Source organism: Oncorhynchus nerka, linkage group LG25, assembly GCF_034236695.1.
Source record: "Oncorhynchus nerka isolate Pitt River linkage group LG25, Oner_Uvic_2.0, whole genome shotgun sequence".
Classification (NCBI taxonomy): domain Eukaryota; kingdom Metazoa; phylum Chordata; class Actinopteri; order Salmoniformes; family Salmonidae; genus Oncorhynchus; species Oncorhynchus nerka.
In genome coordinates, this window is record NC_088420.1 from 18,073,433 (window position 1) to 18,090,379 (window position 16,947).

The window sequence follows — 16,947 nt, forward strand, 5'->3', positions numbered from 1 at the left end:
TGGTGTTCTTTTGCTTGCAAGCCTCCCCCTTTTTCCTCCAAACATAACAGTGGTCATTATGGCCAAACAGTTCTATATTTGTTTCATCAGACCAGGGGACATGTCTCTATGTGCAGTTGCAAACCGTATGGCTTTTTTATGGCGGTTTTGGAGCAGTGGCTTCTTCCTTGCTGAGCGGCCTTTCAGGTTATGTCGATATAGGACTCGCTTTATTGTGGATATAGATACTTTCTACCTGTTTCCTCCAGCATCTTCACAAGGTCCTTTGCTGTTGTTCTGGGATTGATTTGCACTTTTCCCACCAAAGTAAGTTAATCTCTAGGAGACAGAACGTGTCTCCTTCCTGAGCGCTATGATGGCTGTGTTGTCCCATGGTGTTTATACTTGCGTACTATTGTTTGTACAGATGAACATGGTACCTTCAGGTGTTTGGAAATTGCTCCCAAGGATGAACCAAACTTGTGGTCTACAAATTATTTTCTGAGGCCTTGGCTGATTTCTTCTGATTTTCCCATGATGTCAAGCAAAGAGGCACTGAGTTTGAAGGTCGGCCTTCAGCATCCATCGACTATGCATGTCAAAATACCGCTATAACATTTCCCCTGCTTCTCTGTCCTGTCTCATACTTTTCGCCCATATAAGAGCTTCTGTAAAGAATGTGTGATCAGCAACAGCATGAGAGTAGATATGGGTATTTATAAAGAAGAGTTTCATGGAATAGTTTTAAGATGGTCAGACCATATGGATCATTTAGATATTTAATTTAGAATGGTTGGATCCCTGTATGTATATATATATTTTTTAAACAAAATATTTGATTAAATATTGAATTTGGCATTTACTACTGTAGCCCATAGAAATGTGTTCTTCTAGTTCTGTCAGTGCAGTAATATCTAACAAGTAATCTAACAAATTCACAACAACTACCTTATACACATAAATGTAAAGGGATCAATAAGAATATGTACAAAAAAATATATATGGATGAGCCATGGCCGTGCGGCATATGCAAGATGCAATAGAATGCAGTTTATGCATATGAGATGAGTAATGTAGGATATGTAGACATTATTAAAGTGTCATTATTTAAAGTGACTAGTGATATCTTTTGTTAAATCCATTTATTAAAGTGGCAAGAGATTTGAGTCTGTATGTAGGCAGCAGCCACTGTGTTAGTGATGGCTGTTTAACAGTCTGATGGCCTTGAGATTGAAGCTGTTTTTCAGTTTGCATTGAATAACACATTCATAAATGGCAAAACACACAATCCAAAAGTATAAGGAATAAGATGGTGAAGTGTCTGTCCCATAGAGCCCCACATAGAGAGATATACAATATGGTTATCAAAACGTCATGCCAGGGTAGGCCTACCTGAAACATCATGCCTGGGTAGGCCTACATGAAACATCATGCCAGGGTAGGCCTACATGAAACGTCATGCCAGGGTAGACCTACATGAACATCATGCCAGGGTAGGCCTACATGAAACGCCATGCCAGGGTAGGCCTACATGAAACAATCATGCCAGGGTAGGCCTACATGAAACACAGCCCTTATTTCAAGTGTTTCTAAAATCCCCTATGGGAACAATGAATGGTGGAAAAACCATTGGAACCATTTCCCTATTTGACTGCTAGGTTTTATGTGTATTATGACTCATATGGTAGTACTCTATATCTAAGAATGCTCAGGAAATATATATATATATATTTTTACATATAACCCCTTTTTTTCTTGGTACAAAACTACCTCAATACTTCCATTCATTTTTTAAATCAGGAACTGGGTTACCATTGTCATGTTCTGACCTTTATTTCCTTTGTTTTGTCTTTATTTAGTGTGGTCAGGGTGTGAGTTGGGGTGGGCAGTCTATGTTTGTGTTTCTATGTTTGTGTATGGTTCTCAATCAGAGGCAGCTGTTTATCGTTGTCCCTGATTGAGAACCATATTTAGGTAGCCTGGGTTTCACTGTTGGTTTGTGGGTGTTTGTTTCCGTGTGTGTGTATTTGTTGCCACGTGGTACTGTTTCGGTTTGGTTATTTCACATATTTGTTTATTGTTTTTGTATTTCATAGTGTTCAGTGCTTTTCTTATTAAAATCGTCATGAACACTTACCACGCCGCATCTTGGTCTGATCCTTACTCCTCTTCAGATGAAGAGGAGGAAATCTGCGGTTACAACCATCAGACGAGTCCTGTGAACCTTGTGGGAGATGTCGAAAACAGAGAACACCATCATGTTCATGAGAATCTCATCTTTCCATAGAGTGGTCATTATTTTGTAGCCCAAATGTTTCCACGCTACAGACAGAAGTTGGCACATCCACGGTACTGACTTCAGATGAGTGGGGCTCCATTATTACATATCAGTATTATTTGCTCTGAGATCTTTGGCGCAGCCAAGCCGGGGAGAATTCTGGCATAGTGACCATATCTTAGTTTTAAATGGGCACTTCATATTTTGCTGTATTTCCCCAGACCCTTCGGATATATATGAATATCTCCTGGTATAGAAACTTGGTAGATTTTCAGGAAAATGTTCATCCCTATCACATGGTAAAAGGAAAGCTCAGTTTCCGAGATCTCTGATAATTGATTTGACAAGTGGCATCAAGCCCATCAGCTCCTAAAAGGAATTGGCGAAAGCTGGAAACAATGATAGTACATATTAAAATGTCCCTTGTCCCCCATGTCATTAAAGGTGAGCCTCAGCTGCAATTCCACCGCCAGCTGAATCGTACTACACCCCCGACGCTCGTATTATGTGGCAGGGCTTGCAAACTATTACAGACTACAAAGGGAAGCACAGCCGTGAGCTGCCCGGTGACACGAGCCTACCAAACGAGCTAAATCACTTCTATGCTCGCCTCGAGGCAAGCAACACTGAGGCATGCATGAGAGCATCAGCTGTTCTGGACGACTGTGTGATCACATTCTCTGTAGCTGACGTGAGTAAGAACAGGTCAACATTAACAAGGCTGTGGGACCAGACGGATTACCAGGACGTGGGCTCGGGGCATGTGCTGACCAACTGGCAGATGTCTTCACTGACATATTCAACATGTCCCTGATTGAGTATGTAATACCAACATGTTTCAAGCAGACCACCATAGTCCCTGTGTCTAAGAACACAACGGCAACCTGCAGGGTAGCCTAGTGATTAGAGCCTTGGACTAGTAACCGGAAGGTTGCAAGTTCAAATCCCCGAGCTGACAAGGTAAAAATCTGTCGTTCTGCCCCTGAACAGGCAGTTAACCCACTGTTCCTAGGCTGTCATTGAAAATAAGAATTTGTTTTTAACTGACTTGCCTAGTTAAATAAAGGTTAACATTTATTTTTAATAATAAAAAAATGACAACCTATTCCCCCTCAGGAAATGAAAAAGATTTGGCATGGGTCCTCAGATCCTCAAAAGGTTCTACAGCTGCAACATCGAGAGCATACTGACTGGTTGCATCACTGCCTGGTACGGCAACTGCTCGGCCTCCGACCGCAAGGCACTACAGAGGGTAATGTGTACGGCCCAGTACATCACTGGGGCTAAGCTGCCTGCCATCCAGGACCTCTACACCAGGCAGTGTCAGAGGAAGGCCCTAAAAACTGTCAAAGACTATTCTCTCTACTACCGCATGGCAAGCGGTACCAGAGCGCCAAGCCTAGGACCGAAAGGCTTCTCAACAGCTTTTACCCCCAAGCCATAAGACTCCTGAACAGTTAATCAAATGGCTACCTGGACTATTTGCATTGCAATTTGTTTAACCAATGACAATAGTGAGGGGTGTGTCATAATGATTAAGTTAATTAAAATGAATTAGTGAAACTGTTAAAAAAGAGTATATGGCATATTAAAATATTATGCTATTGTTATCATATAGAAACATAATGGATTATTGTACATATTAGCATCAACATACATTATTGTTTCATTCAATTTCGCATACTAATCTTGTATTTCATTTCATATTTGTTACATGTAATCTTTTGATTCAACCTTAATATATATTGAGCATCATCAACAGGGGGAACATATTAGGTGTACGCTAATAAGCTATTAAAAATTGACTTAAAGTTCCTTGTCGCCAAAGGTTGTGGATATGTGATGGGGCCTCCAGGATGCCATCGCCGTGGACCAAATAACCACAGAACTGTGTCTTCAGGAAATACAGGCTTGCAAGAGAGTGTCTGTGGGACCAAGTTTCCTTGTAGATTTACTGTGTAGATGTGCTGTTCCTCTAGCACAGAGTCCAACTCCAGACTGGAGAGCTACTGAATATGCAGGCTTTGTTCCAGACCAACATTAACACACCTGATTTACTGTAATTAACTGTGCTTTAGATTGAAGACTGATTCGTTGATTATTCAGCAGCTTTCCAGGACTAGTGTTGGAGAACCCTGCACAAATGTTCATTGGCTTTTCTTTTCCTTGAATTAAGTGGCTCTTTAAATCTATAATCCCAACAGTATTTTGTGTAGTTTGATTTCATTTAATTTGATTCCATTTGTCCCCTGGCTCTCAAGGCTCTGCTAGGGGACCAGTATGGACACCGCCTTATCCCCCGTGTACTCTGTGGGAAACAATTTGAGTTGCTGCTGTCCAAGCTACTACAGGACCAGGTGGGGCTTCTTCATAAATGTTTCAGAAAAGACAGCAATACATACTTCAGACAATCACAACTCTGTTGCCTCACTACAATGACTTTTGCCCTGACAGTGGGCTGCTGCAGGACGACAATGTAATTTCCTGGCGCTACACAGAGGCTCGACTATTGCAGCTCCCACGCTCTGCGGGCCGAGCAGGTTGAGGAAGACGGGGATATCACTGCTGAACAAAAACAACAGTTCTTCAAATATGGTCAGAGTTTAGAAATATCTTGGATCAGTTATGTTAGAATAGGAGCGAGCTAAAAACCAGTTGTTTGCCTTGTGGTGTGTAGACAAGTGTTGCTAGATCAAGGTATGTTCTCATGGTGGCTTTCTAGTTCAATTTACACTTAAACTACTATGAATTCACAATGACTTGGTAGCTTATTTGCTTACCATCTGTAACTTATTGTAGAAAAATCCACATTGTAGAATGGATCAACCCATTTTCTGGTGTTCTCCCTCAGTAGTGATGGAGCATGAGATCGAAGAGTTTCTGCAAACATCGAATGGGGACAAGATCAAGCCCTCCACCGTCCTCTTTGTGTGGCCCAACTGCACAAGAAGGACGGCAGCTGGCCCAGTACATGGACGTGATGGCTGATGGCCTGCTGGATACCGAGTTGCGTGTCTACACCTCCACACCTGGCATCCTCAACCTGCACTGTGTGGAGCTGAGCAAGGGAGACATCAAGCCCAGCTGCAAGGTACTGTGCTGCAAGCACGCATAGTACCGGGAGAGCCTCTGCGAGCAGTTTGTGTCCCAGACCAAGGCTGCTGCTCTAGTTTCAACTGTTCTGCCTGTGGCTATGGAACCCTGACCTGTTCACCGGGCGTGCTACCTGTCCTAGACCTGCTGTTTTAAACTCTCTAAAGACAGCAGGAGCGGTAGAGATACTCTCAATGATCGGCTATGAAAAGCCAACTGACATTTACTCCTGAGGTGCTGACCTGTTGCACCCTCGACAACTACTGTGATTATTATTATTATTTGACCATGCTGGTCATTTATGAACATTTGAACATCTTGGCCATGTTCTGTTATAATCTCAACCCGGCACAGCCATAAGAGGACTGGCTACCCCTTATAGCCTGGTGCCTCTCTAGGTTTCTTCCTAGGTTTTGGCCTTTCTAGGGAGTTTTTCCTAGCCACCGTGTTTCTACACCTGCATTGCTTGCTGTTTGGGGTTTTAGGCTGGGTTTCTGTACAGCACTTTGAGATATCAGCTGATGTAAGAACGGCTATATAAATACATTTGATTTGATTTTGATGCTGCTTCCCCATTAGCGGCTGGTTCGGTGAGGATGAAGGGGGCAGGAGGAGATGAAGGGCAGGGGGAGGGGGAAGAGGAAGAAGACCAAAGGTGGCTGCCTTAGGAGCTGAGCCACCACATGGCTCTGAGCACCAGGAAGGGTTTGGGTGTGTTCTGCGGCAGGGAGGGCCTCCTGGGGAAGATCTGCCTGGCCATGTGGGAGCACACCAACTTCTGACAAGCGCCCCTGATGGTGCACAGGCTTCCGGGCGTGGGTAAGACAGTGCTGCTCTGCAAGCTGGCTCAGGAGGTGCGTGGCCTCCTGGATCCCAGGGCCGTGGTGGTGTTAAGGTTTCTGGGGATGTCAGCCAAGAGCTCCAACGTGGACTGCGTCCGCCGGATCTGCACTGCGTTCAGTTTGCCGCCACCCACCTCCTAACAGCAAACATGCATGAGGACCTGATGAGGTTCTTCCATAGCCTTCTAGCTGGGGTGTCAGAGCGAGGACACACACTTTTTTATCTTAATAGACGCCCTCGATCAATTGTACAGCGTTGTACAATTGTACAGTGTACAGTGTTTGTATAATTTGATATGGTAATGTGAGTGTTGAGGACACTCAGCCTCCAGTATTTATGCTGCAGTAGTTTATGTGTCGGGGGGCTAGGGTCAGTTTGGTATATCTGGAGTACTTCTCCTGTCCTATTCGGTGTCCTGTGTGAATCTAAGTGTGCGTTCTCTAATTCTCTCCTTCGCTCTTTCTTTCTCTCTCTCGGAGGACCTGAGCCCAGGACCATGCCCCAGGACTACCTGACATGATGACTCCTTGCTGTCCCCAGTCCACCTGACCCTGCTGCTGCTCCACTTTCAACTGTTCTGCCTTATTATTATTCGACCATGCTGGTCATTTATGAACATTTGAACATCTTGGCCATGTTCTGTTATAATCTCCACCTGGCACAGCCAGAAGAGGACTGGCCACCCCACATAGCCTGGTTTCTCTCTAGGTTTCTTCCTAGGTTTTGGCCTTTCTATGGAGTTTTTCCTAGCCACCGTGCTTCTACACCTGCATTGCTTACTGTTTGGGGTTTTAGGCTGGGTTTCTGTACAGCACTTTGAGATATCAGCTGATGTACGAAGGGCTATATAAATACATTTGATTTGATTTTGATTTGACAATGCATGTGAAATCTAGATCTGAATCAAAATGGTCTGGACAGCCCAGTTTAACAATTTGAAACAGTGCGAGGGAGGTAGATGAGGTCAGAGCAGCGGGCTGAGAGACACAGCGTCCTGGCAGAGTACTTCCTGGCTAGCTGGAGCCAAGGCCAATTTATAGCTGTCCTTTGACCTGCACTGAATACCACAATGGATCCTGACCTCAAGGTAACAGAATGATGGGATTTCAGTTCAGTTCGACCAATTATCTCATGCTAACTACAGCCAGAAACTCACAGTAAATAAGGACTGAAACTAGCATGAAGCTAACCGGCCGTGTTTCCATTGTGAAAATGTTCCCATGGGACATTTGTGTGGTGTTGAATCATTAATATACACCTGTCTTCTCAAGGTGCCCCCTCAGCCCCTGTGTTTCGCTAAAGGAGTGGCTAATGTCAAGAACGTCAATTTGAATTGTTGTTGCCCTTACTGTGTATGATGATGTCATATTACAAAGTCTACCTTGAAGCGGAGACTCTTTTGCCCCACAGGCTGTAGTGAGTGGCTGTACTGTAAGTCTCTGACCTGTGGGGTGGCCAGTGTCATTGAGGACCTGCCCCTCTGCACCGAACTCATGGACTGTCCCGAAACTCTGATCCGAGACACGTTCATTCTCCTCAAGCCCACCCTGAACTTCCTAGATGGACAGATGGGGCGGTCTCTATTGGGTCAGGGGTTGGCATCTTAGTCAAGTGTCAGGTTTGAATTGACGCATGTTCTGTTGGTTTTAAATCTGTCCTGTTTCTGATAAAGTAGATCACAATTTCACATATTTAGAAGCCATGCTGTAGGGTAGATTATTTGGTTATTGATGGATATGAGTCCCTAATACATTCCTCTATGGCTTGGAACCAGAAACATTGACATTATACTTAGGATGGATGAGCTAGATGGATGATATCAGGAGAGCCTGCTCTTCACACTGTCTCACCAACCATCTCACTCCATTCTAATACTATGTTTCCTTTCCAAAGTCCCCTCCCTTTTCTACATGGAGGTCTTGGCCAGGCTCCACTCTTTCGCTGAGATGTACCCTTCACTGATAGGACGACTCTGTAACCTCTGTCACGACTGGCTCTTGTGCTGTCCCGACCCCATCCTCACCCCCAAGTGCACCTTCCTCCAGTTTCCAGGAGGAGCGCTAAAGACAACGCTTGCTGGTTTCCAGGAAGGTTGCTACACAGTACTGTAGGATTCGCTTATTTAATGCGAATGAGCCCAGGAGTATAGGATGATCCAAGTTCAGTCGCTATTTCACCTCTCTAATCGTTAAGGTTAGGATTTAGTATGGGTACGCTGTCAGGCATATTCACATTTAGTTTATTCTTGCTCATTCTTTTCTCTCTCTGTGTGTGTGTGTGTGTGTGTGTGTGTGTGTGTGTGTGTGTGCGTGCATGCATTTCGTAGGAAAGGTATTTGATTGTGTAATAATCTCCTTGCCAGAATTGCTGTCAGTCATATTCAAATTCTGCTTATTCTTGCTCAGTCTTTCTCTCTCTGTGTGTGTGTGTGCGTGCATGCATTTCTTAGGAAAGGTATTTGATTGTGTAATAATCTCCTTGCCAGAATCGCTGTGAGGCATATCCAAATTCTGCTTATTATTTCTGTGTGTTTACGTGTGTGTGTGTGTGTGTCTACTTGTTTGTGCTCTACAGCTAAAGTGCTATCAGTGAGAGCAATTGACAGCGGCGATTGGCTTCTGATGGGACTCTGAGGAGGTGGAGCCTGTTGAGTGGCCGGCAGCTGTACTGTACGCTGGAGGCGGTGTCTAGTAACCCCTCGCCTTCCACTTCACACATCCACGTGTCTGAGGAGTGGGCCCTCGTCTTTACCCACTCAGGGGGCCATGTATGACATGGATGTGAAGGAGGTAATTGTCTTATATCAAATACATTTTTTTGATGATGAATTTTCCTTCAAATGCACCTTTTCAATCATTCTGTTTCTAGCTTTTTTTGATACGTACAGCAGGGACTCCCCAAATTAATATCATCAGCCCTTTAACACTTCTGCTTTACCTGCAGGTGAAAGTATGGCATCTTAACACAGCAGACATACTCTTCCAAGTCAAAGATACCGGTATCTCCATAATTCCTGGAGTATTGAACAGAATGGTCGTCTTCCTCTCAGACGCAGCACATCTTCCCATCCATCCGCCGAGGCCAAGACAGTGCAGACCCGCTTGGAAAACTCTTCACATAGTTTAACCCTTACAACTAACCTTTCACTGCAAAACATGGCAGACTACTTATAGCATCCAAGAAGGGCGTTCTCTATCAGGTACAGATTACTGAAACATGTCGAAGTCCATTTATTCCTTGTGTTATTATTTTTCAATTATTTGGAAATGACAGTCCATCATTATTTTAAGACATGAAGGTCAGTCAATACGGAACATTTCAACATCTTTGAAAGGTTCTTCAAGTGCAGTCGCAAAAACCATCAAGCGCTATGATGAAAATAACTCTCATGAGGACCGCCACAGGAAAGGAAGACCCAGAGTTACCTCTGCTGCTGAGGATAAGTTCATTAGAGTTAACTGCACCTCAGTTTGCAGCCCAAATAAATGCTTCACTACTAAAGGACACCAATAAGAAGAAGAGACTTGGTTGGGCCGAGAAACACGAGCAATAGACATTAGACCGGTAGAAATCTGTCCTTTTCTCCGATGAGTCCAAATTGGAGATTGTTTGGTCGTGTCTTTGTGAGACACAGAGTAGGTGAATGGATTATCTATGTGTGGTTCCCACCGTGAAGGATGGAGGAGCAGGTGTGATGATGCTTTGCTGGTGACACTGTCAGATTTATTTAGAATTCAAGGCACACTTATTCTGCAGCCATCCCATCTGATTTGCACTTAGTGGGAATATCATTTGTTTTTCAACAGGACAATGACCCAACACACCTCCAGGCTGTGTAAGGGCTATTTGACCAAGAAGAGTGATGGAGTGCTGTATCAGATGACCTGGCCTCCACAATCACCTGACCACAACCCAATTGAGATGGTTTGGGATGAGTTGGATCACAGAGTGAAGGAAAAGCTTCCAACAAGTGCTCAGCATATGTGGACCTCCTTCAAGATTGTTGCAAAAGCATTCCTCATGAAGCTGGTTGAGAAAATGTCAAGAGTGTGCTAAGCTGTCATCAAACCAAAGGGTGGCTACATTGAAGAATCTAAAATCTAAAATATATTTAGATTTGTTTAACACTTTTTTGGTTACTGCATGATTCCATATGTGTTATTTCATAGTTTTGATGTCTTCACTATAATGCAAATTCTAGTGTATTCAAGGATTAAAACGGCTTCTAAAGTTTGTAATTTTCATTCACATTTCCTGTTGTTACAGGATTATTTTCCTGATGTGAGAAACTGTTCAAACTAAGATAGAACATCCGTTTCAAAATAAAGTTCCTTATGTTGATCAAATAATCTGAGACTTCTCCTGTGGTTGGAAATCATGTGTTTGATCGTTAATGCCTTTGCTTTCTGGCTTGCAATGAAAAACCCGGCGATGATCAGAATCACAGTTTTAATAACATACAAACATCAAGGTCACATCTGTGCACAGTGGACCACACAGTGCTTTCTTGAACAACCTTTTGACATGAAAGTACATCGATTCACAGTGCGTACACACGACTTCTGTTCAAAGCTGTTGCTCATGTACAACTCTAATGGACCAAGAGGGCCCTTTCATTCCTTATTGAAGTCCCAGGAAGCAGGGTACCAAACATTGCTGTCTAGTCTTTCTCTAGTCAAGGAAGGATGTTTTCCACCATCTTGTTTTGTCCTCTGTTGAACGGTCTTTATACGAGACACCTGGCAAGATGCCAAAGTAATCATACACAGCTGCAAAAAAACAAAAAGTTGGTACATGATGAAAAAAGAATGGCCACAACAAACATGCCTACAATCACACATATTTTCTCAAGTCCTTTTCGATGCACTGTTTTTGTGTTGATTTAGAAATCACTGTCTTTGTGTTGATTTAGAAATCACTGTCTTTCTGTTGATTTAGAAATCACTGTCTTTTTCTTTCTCTCTCTGTGACTTGTGTAGCTTTATGTGTTTCTGCTTGTTTTCAACTAAACTGGCACAGTATATCTTCAAATGTGATTAAACATGTTATTGGACTGGTTTTGTGGCCTTTTTGCAGCTGAGAATTCCCTAATAATATAAACTCGGCAAAAAAAGAAATGTTCTCTCACTGTCAACTGCATCTATTTTCAGCAAACTTAACATGTGTAAATATTTGTATGAACATAACAAGATTCAACAACTGAGACATAAAGTGAACAAGTTCCACAGACATGTGACTAACAGAAATTGAATAATGTGTCCCTGAACAAAGGGGGGTTCAAAATCAAAAGTAACAGTCAGTATCTGGTGTGGCCACCAGCTGCATTAAGTACTGCAGTGCATCTCCTCGTGGACTGCACCAGATTTGCCAGTTCTTGCTGTGAGATGTTACCCCACTCTTCCACCAAGGCACCTGCAAGTTCCCGGACATTTCTGGGGGGAATGGCCCTAGCCCTCACCCTCCGATCAAACAGGTCCCAGACGTGCTCAATGGGGATTGAGAGCCGGGCTCTTCGCTGGCCATGGCAGAACACTGACATTCCTGACTTGCAGGAAATCCCTCACAGAACAAGCAGTATGGCTGGTGGCATTGTCATGCTGGAGGGTCATGTCAGGATGAGCCTGCAGGAAGGGTACCGCATGAGGGAGGCGGATGTCTTCCCTGTAAAGCACAGGGTTGAAATTGCCTGCAATGACAACAAGCTCAGTCAGATGATGCTGTGACACACCGCCACAGACCATGACGGACCCTCCACCTCCAGATCGATCCCGCGCCAGAGTACAGGCCTCCGTGTAACGCTCATTCTTTCGATGATAAACGCGAATCCGACCATCACCCCAGGTGAGACAAAACCGCGACTCGTCAGTGAAGAGCAGTTTTTGCCAGTCCTGTCTGGTCCAGCAACGGTGGGTTTGTGCCCATAGGTGACGTTGTTGCTTTATTTGCCTATCGTCTGTAAGCTGTTACAGACACCTCGCAAGTCCTCAACTGGCAGCTTCATTAAATAGTACCCGCAAAACACCAGTCACAATGTCAACAGTGAAGAGGCGACTCCAGGATGCTGGCCTTCTAGTGGGGGGAGGACTTGTGAGGTGTTTGTTTCTCAAACTAGACACTCTAATGTACTTGTTGTCTTGATCAGTTGTGCACCGGGGCCTCCCACTCCTCTTTCTATTTTGGTAAGAGCCAGTTTGCGCTGTTCTGTGAAGGGAGTAGTACACAGCATTGTACGAGATCTTAAGTTTCTTGCTGATGCTCCAGATACTCAACTAGTCTAAAGAAGGCCAGTTTTATTGCTTCTTTAATCAGAACAGTTTTCAGCTGTGCTAACATAATTGCAAAAGGGTATTCCAATGATCAATTAGCCTTTTCAAATGCTAAACTTGGATTAGCTAACACAACGTGCCATTGGAACATAGGAGTGATGATTGCTGATAATGGGCCTCTGTACGCCCATGTAGATATTCCATTTAAAAAATCAGCCGTTTCCAGCTACAAAGTAATTTACAACATTAACAATGTCTACACTGTATTTCTGATCAATTTGATGTTATTTTTATGGACAAAAAAAATGCTTTTCTTTCAAAAACAAGGAAATTTCGAAGTGACCCCAAACTTTTGAACGCTAGTGTGTATACATTGTATATTTGTTCATGCCATCTTCTTACTGGTTCGTCATACATTTGATTCCTAATGATTTTAAATTGATTTTTGTTGCCAGGTAGATTTCCAGAGCAAGTAACAAATGTATTTAAATTGTAACTGCTGAACTGCACTACATTGGAAAGGGGTTTGTACTTTTCCAGAATCTACGAATGTTTGCAATCTTCTAATACTGAGCCATGTCTTACCTCTAGGCAGAGCAGACCCACAGTAATTCCCCCCACTAGGAAGAGGTTCTGCTTCCCCCACCACAGAACCTTATCCAGGCAGCCGTTGGTGTACACACTCCTCCCTGCTGAACTGGGCTCCATACTCTGGACCTCATAGCCACACATGGTGTTGAAAACTGTCTGGGAGAATACAGTGGATATAACATTAGTAAGCATGAGTTTTGGGACAGACACTGAAGTCCAGGAATGGCCAACGCTCCTCCTGGAGAGCTACTGGGTGTGCAGGCTTTTGTTGCGGCACTGCTATAAAACACCTGAATCTTCTGACACCAGGCAAACTGATTGACTATAGTGAATAAACTTGATTCAATTTTTTTCCCCTGAGGTTTAGATTGAGTTGCTTCACTGCAGTTGTGTCATTATATTCTAGGATAGTAGGTTGTGTTTCATTGCTCTTGCATGGATTCTGCTAACACAGGAAGTATTTCAGTCGAGTCAGCAGCCTGCTTCTCCATTGTTCCGTCGGTATGCAGTGCATAGTGTTGTGGTCTACTTCTTCTCATGTCCTAATCATAGCAAAGGTTGTTCCCAGAGGTCATTTATATACTGTAGTGTTTTAATAAAGCTGAGTGAAGGAAATATATTATGAATTATGAATGTGTTGTTTTGAGGTTATTTGTTTGTCTGACCTCATTGTGCAGTCGTAGGCAGCAAGAGAAAGGCACTCCACAGGCTTCCAGACTGGGGTTTTCCGCAGAGCAGTGGAAGTAGACGTTATCGGACCAGTCCTCATAGGTGTGAACACCACAGCACTGGAACTGCAATCAGAACCGACAAGTGCATTAGTATCAATAAACCCCTGTACAGCAAAGTGAACAGTGCTGTACTTAAATAGATAATATAGTAATAATATTTGAATTTATCAGATTATTTTATCCAAAGTGTCACAACTTCCGCCGAAGTCGGTCCCTCTCCTTGTTCTGGTGGCGTTCGGCGGAGGACATCACCTGCTTTCTAGCTACCGCCGATCCACTTTTAATTTTCCATTTGTTTTGTCTTTGTTTCACACACCTGTTTTCAATCCCACAATCACCTGTTCATTATTTAACCCTCTGTTACCCCCATGGTTTTTGTGAGTGATTGTTTATTTGTATTTTGGTCTGAGATGGTGTGCATGTATTCTGTTACTTTTTATATATTCATTTTTTGAGTAAAGTACGTTTGATTCCTCATATCTACTGTCCTGCGCCTGACTCTACAGCAGTTACACAAAGACACCAATACACAAATACTTGATATATGTGATCTATAAAGAAATAAAATCCTCAATTATAGTAATTATATTTTAGGGCCAGCACCATGCTTCGTCCAACTGAACCATGGGAACCACTTTGACTGTGATTATCAGTGTAATTCACCTTTTTTTGAACAAAGTCAATAACATTTTCCAAGTCCAAATCCTCCCGATAGCTAACAATTGCCTTTCTCATTAACTTCTCAGTCCTCTCCAAAACCTGAAAGAACATCAGAAAGCATCTCATGAGTCAAAAGTATCTAATACAACATAATTTGATTATGGTGTTAACTTGTATTCTAAATGTTGGCATGCTGAGAATTGCATCCTGCTTGGCTATAAAGGGGATGCAATTCTCAGCATAAAACCGACTTTCAAGGTTCTCACATTACCTTGTCAGTGAACAGGAATCCAAGCACTGCAGCTGTAATCTGTAGGAGAAGGATTACCACCAATATCCCTGAAAACTAGAAACAGAAGGGACATTTCAACCTTGTAGTAGGCCAGGACAGTTGCATTAATTACTCTCTGTAATAATTATAATGATAAACAATGTTTAGATAATTACATGTCTACTATTCACCACCATCTATCTATGGCTTTCCAATGTACTTAAATCAATATGTTATGTGTGGCTAACTCATCACAGTGATAATGTAAACTATTGTCTCAAGCAAGGAGCGACTCACTGTCTTCAGTAGGCAGGTTCCATTGCGCAATGCACCGAAGCACCCAAAAAAGGTGATCATAAACATTAGGGAGCCAATGACGATCAGCAAGAGAGCTGGGTCAGTCATCAAAGTGTCCACAACATCTGTGGACACACACACACACACACACACACACACACACACACACACACACACACACACACACACACACACACACACACACACACACACACACACACACACACACACACACACACACACACACACACACACACACACACACACACACACACACACACAGTCTCATCAGTGGCATGTATCGCACTAAATAGGCTATATGTGTCAGTTGAGTCTAGACAAGCACTTGTCATTGAAAATGTGTGTTTATGACATTTAGACTGACCTTTCTCTTTGGAAACTTTGGCGTAGATTCCTACTGCTATAAGAACAGCACTTGCTACCTGGAGAAAGGAATGTTGAACTAATTGTAATATAGCATGCAGTCGGATTTACAAACTTGTCATTTGTATTTCATAGTAGCCTTTCACTTGGAACATTCTGTGTAGGCAGGCTGTCATTAGCTACAAGGAATAGTCAATCACTGAACTTTAAAGTAAACACAGCAGGCTTTTTGTGAAATTGTGACTGTTAACGACATACACCCAGGACATCCACTTCTATCGGCAGTCTTATCTTTCTGATTAGCAGAGCATCCTTTGACAATATTAAAAGAAAATATATACGGGCTACACAAGGCATGTCTCTGCTAATGATAAAGTTTTTGCCAACTTACCCAAAAAATGTAACAGCAGACGAATAAAGTGTATTTAATGGTTATATATTTTTTAATTCCTTTCACCATTCTCCTTGTGTATTATGTGAGTTCTTGAGAAGTCGGGTGTGGTAGTTTGAAATCGCCAGACTACAGCAAAGAGTTGTCTTCCCCTTTCCCCTCTCCTGCTTATACTCTCAAGATGTGTCTCAGCTTGTCTAGGGACTGGTTGCAACACTACAAGACGCATTCTTTACACCTGATAGAGAACTTTGGCTACCTGACGTTGACCCCAAATACATTCCTCATTATTTATAATGGTCCAGTTCACTTAAAACTGGAATCCTTTCATTGAAACAATAACAAGGCGGTCACCACGCCTGTGTTTTGGTCAAAAGCTGTAACCGCTGTCAAATTCAAAGAGAGACCTACGTATGCAGGACTCACCATCCATGATGTCAAAAGTATAGTTTTAACCATGTTATGAGGCTATATGGTGTTTGTTTACATTTATTTTGTTTACCTACCAACATTGGAGTATAACAATGTACAGAATGTACATTGTACTTTGTACACTTTGTATATTGTAGTACATTGTACATTGTACTACAATATGTAGGGTTCTGATGGAGTATGACAGTTGAATTAAGCTCTTTAGGCACTTATAATACACTTCAAGAATCAATGCATTAATTTATAATAAAGAAAAAATGTATGTATCAACTAAGGAACAGGTGTCAAACTCGCCATGGAGGGCCAGTGTCTGTGGGTTTTCGTTCCACCCTTGAACTCCCCTCACCTGGTTGTCTAGATCTTAATTGAAAGGAAAAACCAAAAACTGCAGACACTGAGCCCTCCGTGGATTGAGTTTGACTCCCCTGAACTAAGGATTCTAGCTTTAAAGTTGAAGTTGCCCCATGGCACATATGCAGGATCAGCTTACCTTTACAATGGGCTAAACTTCAACAACGCAAAACTGACCTGAGGTCATTGTCTAGGCCAGGGCTTCATTCCAGTCCTGGCGGGCCAGCCAGCAGAGGGCTCACTATGAATGCATACACTGACACCTGCTGGGTAACATAATACATTGCACACAGCAACAAATATTATTCCCGTTGGAAATAGAGACAAATTATAGACACATACCCATATAATTACAGGTTGTTAACCTGCTGAAATGAATA

At 42.9% G+C, this 16,947-nt stretch overlaps 1 protein-coding gene across 1 annotated transcript; it reads right to left on the reverse strand.

Annotated features, from left to right (window-relative positions):
- Positions 1–10,628: 10,628 nt before the first annotated feature.
- Positions 10,629–15,957, reverse strand: zgc:113223 (uncharacterized protein LOC541424 homolog). The gene is made up of 8 exons (XM_029633428.1): positions 15,785–15,957; positions 15,395–15,452; positions 15,010–15,134; positions 14,713–14,787; positions 14,445–14,540; positions 13,716–13,844; positions 13,045–13,206; positions 10,629–10,962 (listed from the first exon to the last, which is right to left on the reverse strand). Exons 1-8 carry the CDS (start codon positions 15,851–15,853, stop codon positions 10,807–10,809), a joined length of 870 nt encoding a protein of 289 aa, XP_029489288.1. The 5' UTR covers positions 15,854–15,957; the 3' UTR covers positions 10,629–10,806.
- Positions 15,958–16,947: the final 990 nt, after the last annotated feature.

Coding starts and splice junctions, on each gene's coding strand:
- zgc:113223 (XM_029633428.1), bottom strand. CDS start 15,853: ATGGTGAAAGGAATTAAAAAATATATAACCATTAAATACACTTTATTC. Junction 14,541..14,712: donor GATTCCTGTTCACTGACAAG/GTAATGTGAGAA, acceptor ATGTTCTTTCAG/GTTTTGGAGAGGACTGAGAA. Junction 13,207..13,715: donor GCCTACGACTGCACAATGAG/GTCAGACAAACA, acceptor GTATTCTCCCAG/ACAGTTTTCAACACCATGTG.